This window comes from Apis mellifera, linkage group LG4, assembly GCF_003254395.2.
Source record: "Apis mellifera strain DH4 linkage group LG4, Amel_HAv3.1, whole genome shotgun sequence".
In the NCBI taxonomy this organism is placed as follows: Eukaryota; Metazoa; Arthropoda; class Insecta; order Hymenoptera; family Apidae; genus Apis; species Apis mellifera.
In genome coordinates this window covers 2227506-2244906 of record NC_037641.1, presented here as the reverse complement: position 1 = coordinate 2244906, position 17401 = coordinate 2227506, and the positions used below count along the sequence as shown (strand labels likewise).

Here is a 17401-nt window from a genome sequence, read left to right as displayed (position 1 = left end):
AATATGTTCGTTATGATCTTGTGATTTTGCTAATGAAAAAAAGACTAAATATATAATTAAAATGATTTTATATTGATAATAATAATATCGCGAATTAATCTGCATTTCGCTCACTCTTATTTCCAATAAAATGATTCTTTATCATTCTTTTCCTTTCATTATTATTTATTCTCTTTCAATCGTACATTTTCTTTCCTTGTCACTGTCTAAACAAAAGTCACTATTGTTAGAAACGAACAATCGAATTGCCGATATCAAGCGAAGTTGTGAAACTCGATCGTCTAATTGATAAACAATGGCATACCATTTTTTATAATTGGCAAAGGCTGATCTTAACCTGCTACCTTTCATATATATTATCATATATTATCATATATTTCCAAAGAAATTTCAATATGATATATGTTCTTCAAATGAAAATTGGTCTATATTAAAATGTATTTGACTAATTGTTCAGTCAATAACTGATGTGATATTATAAATTTTGAAGATTTAAAAAATGTAAATTTGAAATTTTTTTCGAGACATAAAAATTATATGCTTCATTCAGGAATATACGATTTCTATCTTCTGCACTTGTTTAACATTTATTTTAAATTATATATAATCATCAAATAGTTAGTAGTTTTCATTATCATTGATTTAAGTAAAATATTAATTTACATATAAATACACAAAATTTAAAGTATTTCAGTTCTATATACAATATATATAGTCATATAATTAATCATAAATTAAATGTTTTCATAAATAATAATAAATTCATAATCATAAATTAATTTATTACCATATATAACGTAAATTATTATTTATATTTAATGAAATGTATTAATATAATGTATAAATATATCATTAATGATATAAATCTCTGAAGAAACCATATATGATGAATAAATTATTATTTTCTATTTTACGTAGATTATGCTTGAAAATCTGAGAAAATGTTTCTTGAAATTTACAAAATTAACGTTATAAAATTTATTCGATGAAAATTATAAAATTGTAAAATTAAAACATAAATAAAATTAAAATATAATTATGTATAAAAATATGATATATATCATATAAATTTCAATATTTCAATATTTATTTTAAATATTTGATCAGGTATTTAAAAGTATTTTATTCAAAAAACTGCAAGAAAAAATATACAATTTTATTAATAAAAGTAATAAATAACTTTTTAATAAATATCTATGTATAATCCTTAAATTTTTGAATGTAATGAGAATAATATTTATTTGATTAATATTTTTAAACATAAAAACTTTTGCAATTATGATATATTAAAATTGAAATAAATGTAAAAAAATTATAAGTATAATATTTTCCATGCAAAACTATCAATTGCTAACTCTAATTAATTGCTTTATAATAATCTTTATAAGGATATGTATATTTTAATATGAAATTTTATAATTTTATATTTTATTTAAATTTTACAAGACTCTAAATTTTATTCAAGATTTACATTAAAATAAAAATTTTAATTTTAATCAATATGAATGTTATAATCTTATTTTCTATTAAATAATAGAAAATAACATTAATGTGATAGAATCTTTGAAATCGTAGTATAAAAAATTTATTGTATGTTATATATATCTTATATCTTGTTTTGATTTTATATATATATATTTAAATATACATAAATTATTTAATAACAAATTAACATATAGATTAATTATCTTCGACTATTAAAACTAAATTTTAAATTCAGTTATTAACATAAATAAGATATTTATTAAAATGTGAAGTATTTTTAGACATTATAACAATCAAAAAGTTCATATATGTTCGATAAAAACATTATGAGTATCATTTTAATATTTCATTTTAATAATTTGAGTGTTAAATAAAGTGAGATGACTGTAGAGTTAGAAAACTTAGCTAAATGTGTGACAATATAACTTTTCAATAATAAAAAAAACGATAAATTTATATAAAAATTTCGAAATAGTTTATTTTAATAATATGCAACGTTCAAATTACATTTATTAATATTTTATTTAACAAAAACTTATTTCGAATAAGTTACATTTTATTCAAATCCATAAATATAATATAATTTTCTTTATAGAAAGAATAGTAGAAAAATATATCATTAAGATACATCATGAAATAATGACAATATTCCATATAAGTGTTTCATTGATATCATTCTCTATCATTTATATGTAAATACATAAAATAATGTCAAAACTATTTAAATTACTATTTCAAAAATCTTTACAGAAAAAAAATAAATAAATACAATTCAACAATATCGCAAAACAATTCACAACTTCATTTTTCATGAAGTTTCTAAGGTCTGATCTAACTTCCTTATTAATCAATGATGAAAAGGAAAAACTATATTATCTTTCAATCTATCAATCTTATTTCTATCAAGTTTCGATTTTGGAAATTCCAAAAATTGGTTCCAATTCGTTCGTTTCAAATTACTATATCTTTTCCAGGTGAAAAATTTTGATTCGTAACGAGATCGATCAATATCTTCATCTGAATCTACATAATCGTTTTTCTCCTTTCTTTTTTTCAGCGAAATTTTTTCTTTCGAATGTTTTGTAGATATGGATAATTTTGACGCGAAACAATCATTGTTTATCGATGAATTGTGTTTGCAATAGTCGTGAGAAAAATCGTTTCGAGCATCATTATGGAAATCCAATTGTGATTGAAAAGGGAAATGCGAGAATGATTTAAAACGAGGTAAATGGGGTAGGTGAGAGGGCATAAGCCGACGTTGACGCACACGTTGCACGATTGTTTCCTTCATTTGTCGCCTTTTGTGCCAAATTCTCTCAGCGATCCAAATGGAAATAGCGACCACACCACCAGCGATCAAAATGAAGAAAGCGGAGTAAACATCGGCTAGTCTAGCACTGTGAAACGTAGTTGATGATTTGCATCGAGGCATCTCTGGTAACATTTGTTCCGTTATTCTGTTCAAAACACCTCGTTCTCGTATTTTTAGAATGCTGAAAAATATATCATTAATTAGTGATTTACTTAAAAATTTTCTTTTATTTTTTTATTTTTGAAAAAATGATATTATATAGATTGATATTATATAAAATGTTAAAAAGATAAGTAAAATGAAAGAAATCAGAATAAAATGACATTAAAAATTGACATTAAAAATTAAAAATCCAGAAGATTCAATATTTTAGAATACGTACTTTAAATTAATGATCTTTTTGTAAGGACAAGAATTAGCCATGGGTAGAGCCACCATCGTGAACGTTTGTGGAAGGGATAGCTCCTTCAAAGTGCATCTTTCTTGAATCAAGGTGGATCTGAGAGTGCGACGTGCAAGAGTGGCGCTTACGAAAAAACCATAATGTCCTTTCACGGCCTTCATGAGTCCAGAACTCGTATCCAATTTAGATTCTCGGCTATTGTACGCTCTTATGTATAATTGTCGAAGATTGCTATCGTTTACATTCTTTTTGCAATAAAAAATTATTTAAAAAATTACATTTGAATAAAGTTATAAATTTGAATTTTTTTTTTTTTACAATTTGCAAAAAGTTATTTTCTCACCGATTTCAATAAGTATATTTTTAGACATATACTTTTGATTTAATTATTTTTTATATTTGACATAATTGATAATTAATCTCAATTTTTTATTATTGAATACTATATCAACTATTTATATTATGATTACATTATATTACATTATAATTATGATATATTATATTCTTAACGATATATAAAAAATGAAAAAATATATAAAATATATAAAGTCGCAGAAAAGTCAGTTTTCTTAAGTTTATCTTATATTGTATTTTAAAATAATTAAAATCTGATTCATTCACAAGATTGCAAATATTTATACAAATAGATATATAAATTAAATAAAGCAATATAACTTGAATAAAAAAATATGATTTATGATGATTATAATATATATTTTATTTTGTATTTTTTGCAAATAGATATGCTTTACATATTTATATTCGAATATATATATATAAAAATATACAAGCAATATATTTCATGTGTATGCATTATATCGCGTTTATATTTATCTCATCAAATTAATTTCATTCATCAATAAATCTTTATGTCATAATCAATAATATCATTCATCAATAATAATAATAATAAACCAATATCTATTATAAATTATATCAAACCACATTTGTCTTTCTTTAAAGTAATTGACTGTTAAAGTGTAATTTGTATTTTGAATTTGTATAGTTCAATCTGATTATAGCAACAATCAAAATTTTCTGAAAATAACTTTTGTTATCTAAAACATTAAAAATTCGACAAAATAAAATATTATTAAAAAAGAACTGAATCAATAATGAATTTCATTAAATAAATTGCAGATTTTTACGTAAAAATATTTTGATAGATTGTATATATTTTGGATATTTTAATTAAAAAGTATATGCATATATATTAATTATTATTATCTATTTCTTCATACTTAGTTGTGATTATAATTATCTATGGTAAAATATCAATACCATAGAATTAGAATAGATATAATAGTTTTAATTTAATTTACAATTGATATGTGTTTCAACAGGTTTAAATTGCTCAAAATTTAATATATAAGTCTCCATAGTACAAGCAATCACATATTGATTTTATATACAAAAATAAATAGAAAACAAAGAATAATATTTTTTATTTTGAGACTTTGCTTTCAAATAAATAAAATTTGAAAAATTTTCAAATATAAATAAAATTGGTTATTGCTCAGATATTATTGCTCAGATATGAATGAATCATTAATAGGAATTAATTTTACATAAAATAAGAGAAAAATATAGATTAAATTCTTTCATTTAAAAATTCTGAGAAAATTAAATTTGAAAATTACATGATTCCTTGATAATTCGATTTTAATTTTCTCAAAAACAAGAATTTAAGTGATGAAACAATTTTATTCTTTTATTTCTCGTTTATTTTTACATATAAAATAATTATTAATTCTTCAATCGAATTCAATCGAAAAATAGCTAATTTTGTATTTGAAAAATTTTCAAATTTAATTTATTTGAAAACAAAACCTTAAACAACTTGTATCATGATTTTAGAAACATTCTATATATTAAAATATACTTATTAGCCACAATAAAGAGATTGAAAATTATCGGTTTGCCTTTAATAGATTTTATATAAATATTTATAAATTGTTATAATATATATTTATCTATAGTAGTGTACCCGATAGTTATGACAAATAAATTGAAAAAAAAATTCAGTTTTAAAAAAGAATATATTTCTGAATCCAACTATATATAAAATTGCAAAAAATATTAAACATTAATGAGGAATAACTAGAATCGAAAAAATATAAAAGAATATATAAAAATTGTAATTTTTGCATATTTATCATACGTAAATATCTTTAATTTATACATCATTATAGCAACAATAAAAAAAAATGTATTCCAAAAAGATATGTTTACTAAAAATTTTTATTCTAAAAATTTTTTGCAGATAACTAAAAATGATCGAAAATTAAAGTCAATTACTAAATATATATGCATATAGATTGCTCAAAATAATGTTTTTAACAATATATTTCAAACTTATTGAAATTGATAAGAAATTACTTTCTTGATAAATTTATAATAAGTTTATTTTTTTTTTAATAAACTCACTCTAATATATTCATCATCAGTAATACTGTATCCCAATTTAAAATCATGCGATAAAATATCGGTGATGGACTTGATACCACTTGCTTGCACTGATAAAATTGAAGTAATGAAACCGGCATAAGCATTATACATCACCAAAGCGAATATCAAAGTGAATAATAATATTGTTTTTCCTGATGGATTGCATGGTGTCCATGGAGAACCTGTTTTTAGTAAAATTCTTTTTAAATATGTATTAATAATATATATTAATTCAATAATACTTTTTATAAAACCTTGCATGCACATTATACTGATGCACCAAAGTGCAGCCTCTCCTATTCCAACACGTTTCGCTTCCTCATAATGTAAAACAGTTTTTGCTGTGTAAATGATCAATCCCATAGATATTAGTATCATAAAATAAGTGAATGCGACGCAACTTAATAAGTAATTATTAAATGGTTGACGAAATATGTCCCTCATTGTTCCACTTTCTAATGGATGATAATAAATATTCCTCCTATAAAAAATATATATATTATTTATAATATATGATTCTCGATATATTTGATTGAAAACGTACATTTTAATTTCAATATATAAGTTAAGTAATATAAAATTATACAAGATAATCTGAAATTCACAATGAGATCAGAGAGATTTTATGGATCAAAATAAAATAAAAATGAAGAATAACGAAATTCGGAAGTTTCATTTTCAAAATTTATTTTAATATCAATCGAATTTATAAGTTAATTATTGAGTTAATCAATATTTATTAATTCATATAATAATAACCGATATTACTATAGATTATTATTCTTAAGATATGAAAATGAAATATAAAAAATAATTGATAATAAAATAATTTTATTATTGTACTTTCAATTATTTTTAATTTTTAATTACTCTTTTATTTTTTATTTTTATTTCGAACCATAAAATCTTCCTGATTTGATTTATATTATGAATTTTGAATTCTGTATAAATAAGAATAACAAGGAATAAAATGAAAATATCATTTTTCTACACGAAAAACTGCTATTCTTATAAACTCATAGTATTCAGTTCGACCGAGTAATATGTATCAATAAAGATAAAAAGGAATAAAATGTTTTTCTTTTGAAGCTTAATTTTTTAGAAAATAGAATTTGAAGAGCTTTATAATATTGTATTATAAATTTAAATTAATTTGTAATACAAATTATTAATACTTTTTCACTCATAAAACAAATATCATACACTTAATTTAATTTGAAATTCCAATTTAATTTGAAAAAAAAAAATAATATTAATGATTTAATTTACATAATGGAAAGTTGATTAGAAATGCTTTTGTATTCAAAAAAATGAAAAAATGCTGATTTCATTTCCTTTAACAAAAACATTTTATATATAATTCATTCATAATTCATTTTTTAAATTTATTTATTATGTTTGTAGGCGCATAATTTTGATTTCATTAAAATTAAAATTGAAATTTAAATATGTGCATATCATATCCTTGTATTAATTTTCGAGTTATATTCAGAATATATTATTACAAAGTAAAACGAATAAAATTATAAAATAAAATTAAAATTATACAAAATAAAGCGAGTAAACTTTGAAAATGTAACCATGTATTTTTTTTATATTCGAAATAATTTTTTTTAAATTTCTTTTATCTATTATTCGTTTCCACAAGTGTTTTACTTATCAGTATTATTCAGTTTTCAATTATTATTCGTTTCCAAAATATTTCAATATCATTTAATAAAAGAATTCTAAAATCTCATAGAATTTCTAGAATTTATTTTATGCACGGCTAAAATACAATTTATCAAGCATCCTATTTGTAAACAATGTCTATACAGTATTTATAATTATTGGGTTGCAAAAAAAAAATATGTAAAAAATACAAAAAATATTCTATTAGGAATATTCCATTATCGGTTACGATAAGTGCCACAACGAACTGCATCTTAATTGTTAATGCATATACAAATGTGTTTTTTTTTTAAATTTCATTTTATATTTTTTTCTTATTTTTTTTATAAGAAATCATCATAACGAATTAAATATTATTCGGTCGAAACCCATATAATAATTTTCTTTTTTATACAGAAATTTTTTAAACATTTTAAAAAATTTTATTATTGTAAAAAATAATTTATAAAATATCTCACATATAGCGAATTAGGGGATGGCTAAATGACATTTCCGCTTGTCGTTCTTTGTTTACAGTGATGTATCCTAGTCCAATATCTACTTCTCCACTCACAACATCTCCAAGTAGATTACTCCAAATTTTGTTATTCAAAGTACCTAGTTTCTCGTGTGACACCAATTCAATGCTGCAAATATTTCACTCATCTAAATACTAAACAGATTGATAATTATTTCAGTACTATACATTACTATTTTGTTTACTTTATGGCTATATTACTTTATTATTTTATAAAAAAAAAATTTTATAGAAATGGTGATGGTTCGGACCAGTTAGAAAATTTAAGATTCTAAAGATTAAATCAAACAAAATTTATTAAAAAAAAGAAAATCAAAAATAACAATTTGATTTTATCATGATTTTACGTAATTATTTTATGATTTGTATTTTATAATTATTTTATATTATTTTAAATAATGTCCAAATTACTAATAATAAAAAATTAAAATTAGAAATATCCGGATTAATAATAACATAACTTTTTAATAATCATTATATTTATTAAATTATAATAGTTTATAAATCATAATACTTAAATAAAAAAATAAAATAATGTATTGATACAAAAAAAAATCAAATTCTTTAAAAAAAAATTAAAATATTTTTATTAGATTAGATTATTCAGTTTCACAATTTTAGGAAATATATAAATCATATTTTTTAGATTATTTCTTATACCCTTAATTATTAAATTCTGTGCATCTATTTCTCATTTGATAAATAAGACAATATTTTTAAATGAATTTTCTCTATTAATTAATAATGTTCACTTCTTATTGATATTGTTCTCGATTATACTTTTGGACTTTTTATTTATTAATAATATATAATTATTTATAAATAATTAATTATTTATTAATAATTATTTATTATTAATTATTATTAATAAAAATTATTATTTATTATTAATAAAAAGAAATAATGGGATAAATTCATATTTGTTTATCTATTAGAATATAAATATACTTTAATTATAATTTTATATCATACAGTCGGGTAAAATTGTAAACTCCACTATTATTTATATATATTTTATTCAATTGTTAGCTCTAATTTGTTCCTGGAGTTATGGAATATAGTAATAAAATTAATTATTATGGAATCCGTCAAGGTCGATTCACTATCAAAGACAAAGTCTATCTTTATTGGCCATATACCAATGACGGTTCATTGTCACTAAAGTTCGAAGTTCAAGAAGTGGTTCTTGTTATTTTGATAGTTTCTGCAATTCCGATATTCTTGTAGGTCTAGTGTTCTGATTCTGTTCTTCTAGAAGTTCTTGCAAGTTTTTAAGAATTCTTCTTCAGACTGAACTCTGAAGTCCCCGCGATATTCTATTCTAAATAAACTTGCGGATCTTCAGTGGAGGATATATAAATATTTGCTGAAAATCAATCCTCTGATTGAGCGGTACCGCGGACTAAAGAAAAATTCCTAGAATAAGTTTGAAGGCTACGCCATTAACAAGTCTGTTATTTTTCCAAAAATGTTCTGCACGTGTTTCCATTTTCCCTCAGATAGAATGATGCTAATTGCCGTTGAGAATATGGCTATAATGGTTATAAAAATCTGCTATAAAAATCGGCTCAGAAAATAAGACTATATTGATACTATAGTTATACCGAATTGTTTCTAAATATGCGAAGCAAATGATTAACAATATTTTTTTCTTGAAAACGATATTGTCCTTATAGCATTATTCTAAGCTTTTTGTATATGTCTGGACACCATCTCTTCGGTGAATACAGTAAATAATTTTTAAAGATAAAAATTTGCAAATATTTATTATATAAAATATTTGTATTATTTATAATAAAATTTTTTTAATTTATAATAAAATTATATTTATAATAAAAAAAATAATGAATATTCATCAAATTTGATGAATCCTAAATGTATATAATGAATTCATAATTTTGTATTCAAATATAGATTTTGAATATATTATTTTTGTCTTTTATTATTTTTGATTTTAGTTTCATTTGTATAAAAGGAGCTTATTTATGAAATTATAAGCAATTTATAAACAATTAATTTTGTAATATTAAATAAATCAACTCCGAAATATAGTGTAATCTTATTTTAGTGCAAAATTAAATTAAGTCAGTAAAATATTTATAAATTATTTATAAATTAACATTTGAAAAATAAATTACAAGGAATATTTTTTTATATCAATTTTAATTTTTGTATTTAATCTTGATTCATATCTTAAATTTTCCATTTATTTTGTCTGAACAGTTTTCATAAATATAATTGCGGAAGTTTTTCCTTTGCAAAGAGTTACATAAATATGACTTATTAAAATAAAATAAAAATATTATCAATTTTATGATAACTAGAATCACCAGACAATTATCTTCCATGATATGTTTTTTTTCATATTTTGTTATAAAAACTTATATGTACGTTTGTCAATATCTTAATATTTTTTCTTTCGATATGACGCAATTTTTAACCTATGATCTGGAATGAACTCAAGTATTTTATTATAATAATAGTAGTAACAGTATAATAATAATAATAATAATAATAACGTATTAATTATTCTTGTATCTTCATAAAATTATAATATTGTATGTAATATTGCTATAGATAAAATATGATTGTAAAAACAAGAATATATATTTATGAACACGATCGATAAATGGTATTGTCGAAATCAAAGAAAATTCTGATTTAAACGAAACTTTGTTTTGAACGAAAGTTTGTAAAACATAATAAATTATAATATATTTTTTTTAATGGAAAATTTTGAAAATGTAATTGATTGTTCAAATTCAAATTCTTTTTTTATTTCGTTTTTTAAACATTAATTTTATTTTATTTTATTTTTTTTAACATTAATTTTATGAGATAAAATCAAATTTTAAATATAATTTTATAGCTATTTCTATTCTTATCTTGTAAAAAAGTCTTAAGAAAAACATATTCAATATTCAAAACAAAAAACAAAAGGATATTAATTTAAAGAATTTAATAATTAGAAATGATTCAAGAATTAAACCTTCAGCCATTATATTTTCTGTTTTTTATGGAAAATTTGTACAATTTTAAAAAAAAGTTTGATAAAAATGTATACAAAAATATTTATTTTTCATGCATATATTTTATTTTAATTCCGCATTATTAATTTCATTCGAAGATCTCATTAAAGTTTGAGATTCCCGAAAAATACTATTCATGTTGAAATATTATCGATTTTTTGATAATTAATTAGATAATTAATTGTAAAAGAAAAGAGAATATTTTCAACAATTCTAACAAAAAAGTTACAATAATTCGACAGAAAAAAATTCATAATGAAGATATAAATAAAATATGAAAAATATTTTATATTAGATATAAATTTCGATCAGTCTGAAGAACATTTCAATATCGCAAAAATATATCACGAGATATATATATTTTAATAATTCTATTAAAATTTTATTACAGAATATACAATATGAAAAGTATAACACTTGCTATAATTTTTCTAATAGTGAGACAGAAGAAAATATTTCGAAAAAAAATCAATTTATTATTAATATGCTATAAATATATAAATAAATGTATATAATATAAATTGCACTGTAAAAAATTTCCAAAAAATATATATTTTTTTTAAAAGATTAAGATCACATTGAATTTTTTATATGATGCTATATATTTCTTATTTTATTTATTATTATTATTTATATTATAAAGATCATAGATATGGAAATTATTAAATTTATTTGGACATTAAGTAATAATATGAAATCAGAAATATATGAGAATTTTTTTATATTTTATTACAATTTATAGCATATTCAAAAAAGAATAATTTTTCTTTGAAATATTTTCGTGTCAGATTTTCATTCCATGAAAAAAATTATATAATTATATCCAATATTTATTTTCAATCTATTAATATTTTTGAGTATTAAAAAATGTAATTTAAGAAATGACAATTATTTCATTACTGTCAAATTAATCTTAACTAAAACGACTAAAGAAATAAAAATAAGCTTATTTCCATATTAAAAAAAATATATAAAATTATTAAATTATTATTTTTTTATTTTATGAAAATGAAAAAAATTATGATTAATAATTTTTTAATAACACCATTAATTCTATTTTAGAATTAAGAATTAAGAAAATTGTCAATACTAAAAAATTTCTGTCAATACTAGTCAAATCGAAATACTGTTATATTTTATTAATATGATAAATATTTTTATACTTATTATATATATTTATAAAATAAATATAAAATAAATAATAAATTATGATATATTTTTAAAATAAATAATAAACTATAAAAAATATCGAAATATCTTAATTATCTTAATTAAATCTTAAAAATTATAATATACTGCAAAAATTTAATTGTAATTCCTTTAATGATTCTTCAAAATTTTCTATCTCGTTCTATTGATATATTATTACGTATTTTGACTAAAATAATTTAAATCCCATAAAATTCAATATAATGTATTATACCTTGCATTTACACTATTAGCGACGAAATTGGCGAAATCGAGAAGTGGCGCAATATCATTCATTTCTTCTTCATTTATATCCATTTGACCATCGATTGTTTCATTCAAAACGCCAAAGATAATCGGTTGTCCTTTAAATTCGTTTCTCAGTTTCACGCTGATCGGATTGTTTAAAGACCATGAGTTCAGATTCCAAGAACCAAGGAAATTAGTCACCAAACTGGTATTGTCCGAATATCGGATCTTGTACACATGAATAAAATAAAACAGCAACGTTCCGTTCTCAAGAACCGCGTAATTCAAGTTGATCGACGCATTTTCATTGAAATGTTTGATTGGTTCCGATTCCCGGAAATTGAAATGATTTCCATAATGTTGTAAAGATGCACAAGTTCTAAGAGACATAATTTTCATTGATGGATTTGCGATATAATGAAGAATAAATGAGATTAGTAATTTCAAACATAAAAGTTAATTAAGGATAGTTATTTCATAAATTAAACATTTCGAATAATTTGGTTAATTAAAACTATAGAAATCAGATATCGTAGCGAATTAAATGGAACTTTGAATATGATATTGAATTTTTAAGAGATTATTAAAATTGCAAATTTTATTCAAGTGACTAAATATCTATGTTAAATAAGAATTGAATCACTATGAATTAATATTAAATTACAATAAATACTAAATTATTATAAATCAATATTAATTTGTATTTAATGAATAGAATTATGTGATATATGAAAACAATTTTAATACTATAAAAATGTTAAATTTAATTAAATTATAATTTTAATTAAGAATTCTGAATAAAACATCAAAAGTCAAACAATAATTTAATCATATTCTTAATTTTATAATATTCTTCTTTTATAATATTCTAATGATCAAATGGGGTCAAGGATAAAGATAAATTTAAAAATTTAACAAATTTTATATCTATAATTTTTGAATTATATATAAAGAATAACATATTTGAATTATTTTTTTTTGAACATCAAAATTCTTCTTAATAAGAAATATAATATGTACATGTATAATGAATGATAGTTATAATAATAATAGTCTAATTTGAATTTTTTTACAAGATTTAAATTTCTAATTTCTTATAACATTGAATTAACATTTAAAATATTTTAATTAATTATGTAAATAGTTTTATGTTTTTAGAATTTATTTATTTTTTTCCCCATTATCATTTATGATAGCAAATAATGCGAATGTGATTTTTAACACATTTCTTATTTAAATAATCGATGATCGATCAAAAATTAAAATTAACATAAAACATAACATACATTAAACATAATATAATAATTATTTATAAATTCCCACCGATTTTAATGATCTTGAAATATGTTGTAAATATAAATATTTCAAACAATGTTTTTTTATAGCACAGTTTAACATAGTTTAATCTTAATTTTTAAGATAATTTTTCAAAAAATTACAATAAATTTTATCTATAGTAAAAAATATTCATAAAATGAGATCTCAAATCTAATTTTTAAATTTTTGAATATGTTCAAGCAAAATTTTGAAGAATGCATTTTTTTTGAATAATTATATAGTTATATAAGAATTAAAATTATAACAAAAAAAATAGAATTAACTCGTAACTATTAACTTTATTAATTAATACTTCATTGATCCTAGAAATAGTAGAAAATATAGATTAGATTAAATTAGATTTTAGATTTTTAAATAGATAGATTAAATTTTCCAATTTTTCTTTCGATATAGATTTTAAAAAATCTATCTTAGCCTGATTATAATATATTTTATTATAATTACAATTGCAATTTTGTACAAATTTATATATAATTTTGTTTTTAAAGATTTATATTCAAATAGTGTACATCTTTCTTTTTATCATAATTTTTGAGGCCATCTTTTGGACAAAATTATTCAAAATTTTTCTGTCCAGAATCCATATATTAAATATAAAAATTTAGGAAAATTCAGATTTCTTTTTGTAAATAATTTTTTAGTAAATAGCAGAATTCATTATAAATATATTGATAGTTTCTTGCGAATATTTTAGAAATTAAAATAACAATATAGTTAAGAAAAAATTATTCAAAATCATGCTCTCATATTTCAAGTTATCGAAAACGGTATCTTAACAATTTTTTATAAATAATTATTTATAATATAACATGCATAAATTACTTATTCCAATATATTCGAGATAATTTCTGGATCATTTCATATGTTGTTGAAGGTGTTGCCACTATTACATCACTATCAATACCAATATTCAAATGTCGAAGCACAGTATCGATTGTTGTATCCATATTTCTCATGGTTATCATTAACCACGAAATATAATAATTAAATTGAAATTTTTGCGATGCCTGGAATATGATTCATTTCGAATTAATTACTCAGAACTTAAATCATATAATTATAAAATTATGATTAGTGTATATCTTTTGTTTTTTGACAATAATTTCATAATAATTATTATGGTAATCTATAAACCATTTATAATTTTATTCAAAATTTTAAAAACTTAAAGTCCATAAAATAAAATATTAATGATAAACGTAGAATAATTAACAAAAAAGTAACATCGAATAATTAACATCAAAAATTATTTTATATAATAATTCAACAGAAATAAATATTGAAACTTTATTTTTTCTTTGAAATATTTATTTAAAATTCATAAATTTTAAATAATTGTCCATTTATCTATGAAAACAAATATTTCATAGAGTATATATTAATATAATCCAAAAACTAATGTTAAAACTATGCAATTCAAAATTATGAAATATTACAAATATTGAAAAATTCCGCCTATAAGATTATTTTCATTCTGATTCTTACCACGTAAAGTATATTATCAGGGGCCGTTAGGTTAAGTCCATCCAATAGAACGATCGATCCAATGCGATGCTTTTGGATCGTAAGAGCATCAGGTATATTTGGATTAGTAGCTGATTGAATTGACATGCCGATTCCTTCATCGGATAAGCATGCGATCAAAGGCCTGGTGTAAGTAAAGACACAATCTGTGCCAAAGATAAAGTTAAATGAAAGCGAAGATATATTTTAATTGTGAACGATATATAGAGGTCATGTTATTGAAACTCTCGATTAAATTAACATTCGTTAAATATGATATTAAGCATTACATTCATATTTCCATATATGGAAATGAAGAATGTCGTGCACGTGAATCATTTTGAAGAGGAAAATATCATCATTGATAATTATGATATTCCAATCAACATGTATATGTATGTATGTAATTAAAGTTTGAGAAGTTATATTTTGTTTTCTAATATTTTTTATTGACAGCAATAATTAAATAATTTGTAAAAAAAAATTTTAATACAAATATAATTTAACAGCGAAAGTTACAATTGATGCTACAATTGTAGATTTTTACTGCGTAATTATACTTCTGTCCTTGATGTTTTTAACGTCTTGGAAAAATAAGCAAAGATGATCATACATAAAAAATCATTTGCATCAAGCCTTATAATTAGATGTCAAATTCTTTTGAAATAGATAAGTTTTTTCTAACAATCGAGATAATCTTTATTACAACAATAATAATTTATTACATCTTTTATAATTTATAACTTTTTTCTTATTTTGCAATTTTTTTATTGATATTTATCTAAAAAAAGGAAAGAAAAAAATAAAAATTTAAAAAAAATTAGTAATTTTTTAAAAACGATTAACTTTATTATGATCAACTTTTTTATAATCATTTTTTCGATTCAAATTTTTCAAGTGAAAAATATTAATTTAAATTATTAAAGATAGAATAATATTTATTTTATTATATTTTTCAAATTAATTTATTATCTAAATAATTCTTTTATTATAATAAATTTTTTGTTTGAAAAATATTATTGATATTAAATTTATATTTTGAAAAATACATATAAGTTTTATTTTACTTACCCAAAGAAGTTAAATTCTCAAACAACACTATTTGATCCCATGTTTTCCATTTAGCAAATTCCAAGATTAATTGCAACGTTAATGGCGAAGGTAAAATACAAGTGCTAGTTACCATATAAAACGGTAATATAAAAAATTTCGTTTTCATTTTTGTATAAATATGAAAAAAAAATGAAATATTTATAAATTTCTAAGAAATTTATTCTAATTCATTATTCAGAATATCTCTCTGTAATCAGAATTTTTTAAATTATTTTTAAGAATTTATTTTTTTTAGAAAATAAAGTCCATCCATTTAGAATATCTAGCTGTAATATGACATTTAATTATGAAATTTAAAAAAAATTTTTCTTTTAGAAAAAAATAATAATAACATCTATTCTTTTAAAAATTTCGTCTTATAAATACATAATCCATACATGTGTATTATTTTTTATCTTTTATCTTCATAATTATAATTATGAAAATTTGTGTATCGATTATGCTTATAAAATTAATATTTTCGGTAAATTCGTATATTATTCAATAATTTTTTTTCTAACTTGTTTTATTTAATTTATTTTAATAATTACTTTTATAATAATTTAAATTTAATTAAGAATTGGTGAAAATCCTTATTGTTGATCTAATTTCGATAAATATTATGAAATATGAAAAAATAGCTATTTTCACTATATATATCAATATTTGTACGAAACACGAAACGCTTTAGACAACGATCGAATGTAGACTGAGGATTATTTGGATGTAGTTCTTTCGTCTTTAGTTTCAATGCATGTGAAAATGTTTCAATAAAATATTATTTATTTTTTTCATCATTGAAACTAAATTATATATAAATAATATCATGCATGATATATATTTTTCTTGCAAATGGAAATTTTTCAACTTTGCATATTAAAGAATCAATTCTAAGCTGAATCATTATTTTAAGAAAAAATTGCCTAAGGTAATATAGAATAATTTTCCATAATTTAATGTACTAAAAGTTCATTAATTATTCAAAAGATGGAAATCATGTAGAAAAAAAGATAAGTTCTTTTCTTTATTTCATATTCATGTTTTTTAGACAATACAGTAACTAAAAGAAAATGTTTTAATGTTAAAGTTCAAAATAATGTTAAAGTTTAAAAAATCACTTAATAAATCTGATGATATATTAAATCTCTACATAAACATACAGG

The 17401-nt window shown here is 20.3% G+C and overlaps 1 protein-coding gene across 3 annotated transcripts; it reads right to left on the bottom strand.

Moving 5' to 3' along the window:
- Positions 1–2110: 2110 nt before the first annotated feature.
- LOC100576135 (glutamate receptor 1-like) lies at positions 2111–16958 on the bottom strand. 3 transcript variants are annotated; one of them, XM_026440204.1, is made up of 10 exons: positions 16790–16958; positions 16218–16321; positions 15129–15313; positions 14466–14650; positions 12292–12684; positions 7781–7948; positions 5906–6132; positions 5631–5833; positions 3183–3448; positions 2111–2981 (listed from the first exon to the last, which is right to left on the bottom strand). In XM_026440204.1, exons 3-10 carry the CDS (start codon positions 15252–15254, stop codon positions 2333–2335), a joined length of 2217 nt encoding a protein of 738 aa, XP_026295989.1. In that variant the 5' UTR covers positions 15255–15313; positions 16218–16321; positions 16790–16958; the 3' UTR covers positions 2111–2332. The 3 variants fall into 3 exon arrangements, with proteins under 3 accessions (XP_026295989.1, XP_026295988.1, XP_026295990.1); XM_026440203.1 differs by lacking the exon at positions 16790–16958 and having other exon boundaries at positions 2112–2981; positions 16218–16591; XM_026440205.1 differs by lacking the exons at positions 12292–12684; positions 16790–16958 and having other exon boundaries at positions 2114–2981; positions 16218–16589.
- Between the last annotated feature and the right edge of the window lie 443 nt (positions 16959–17401).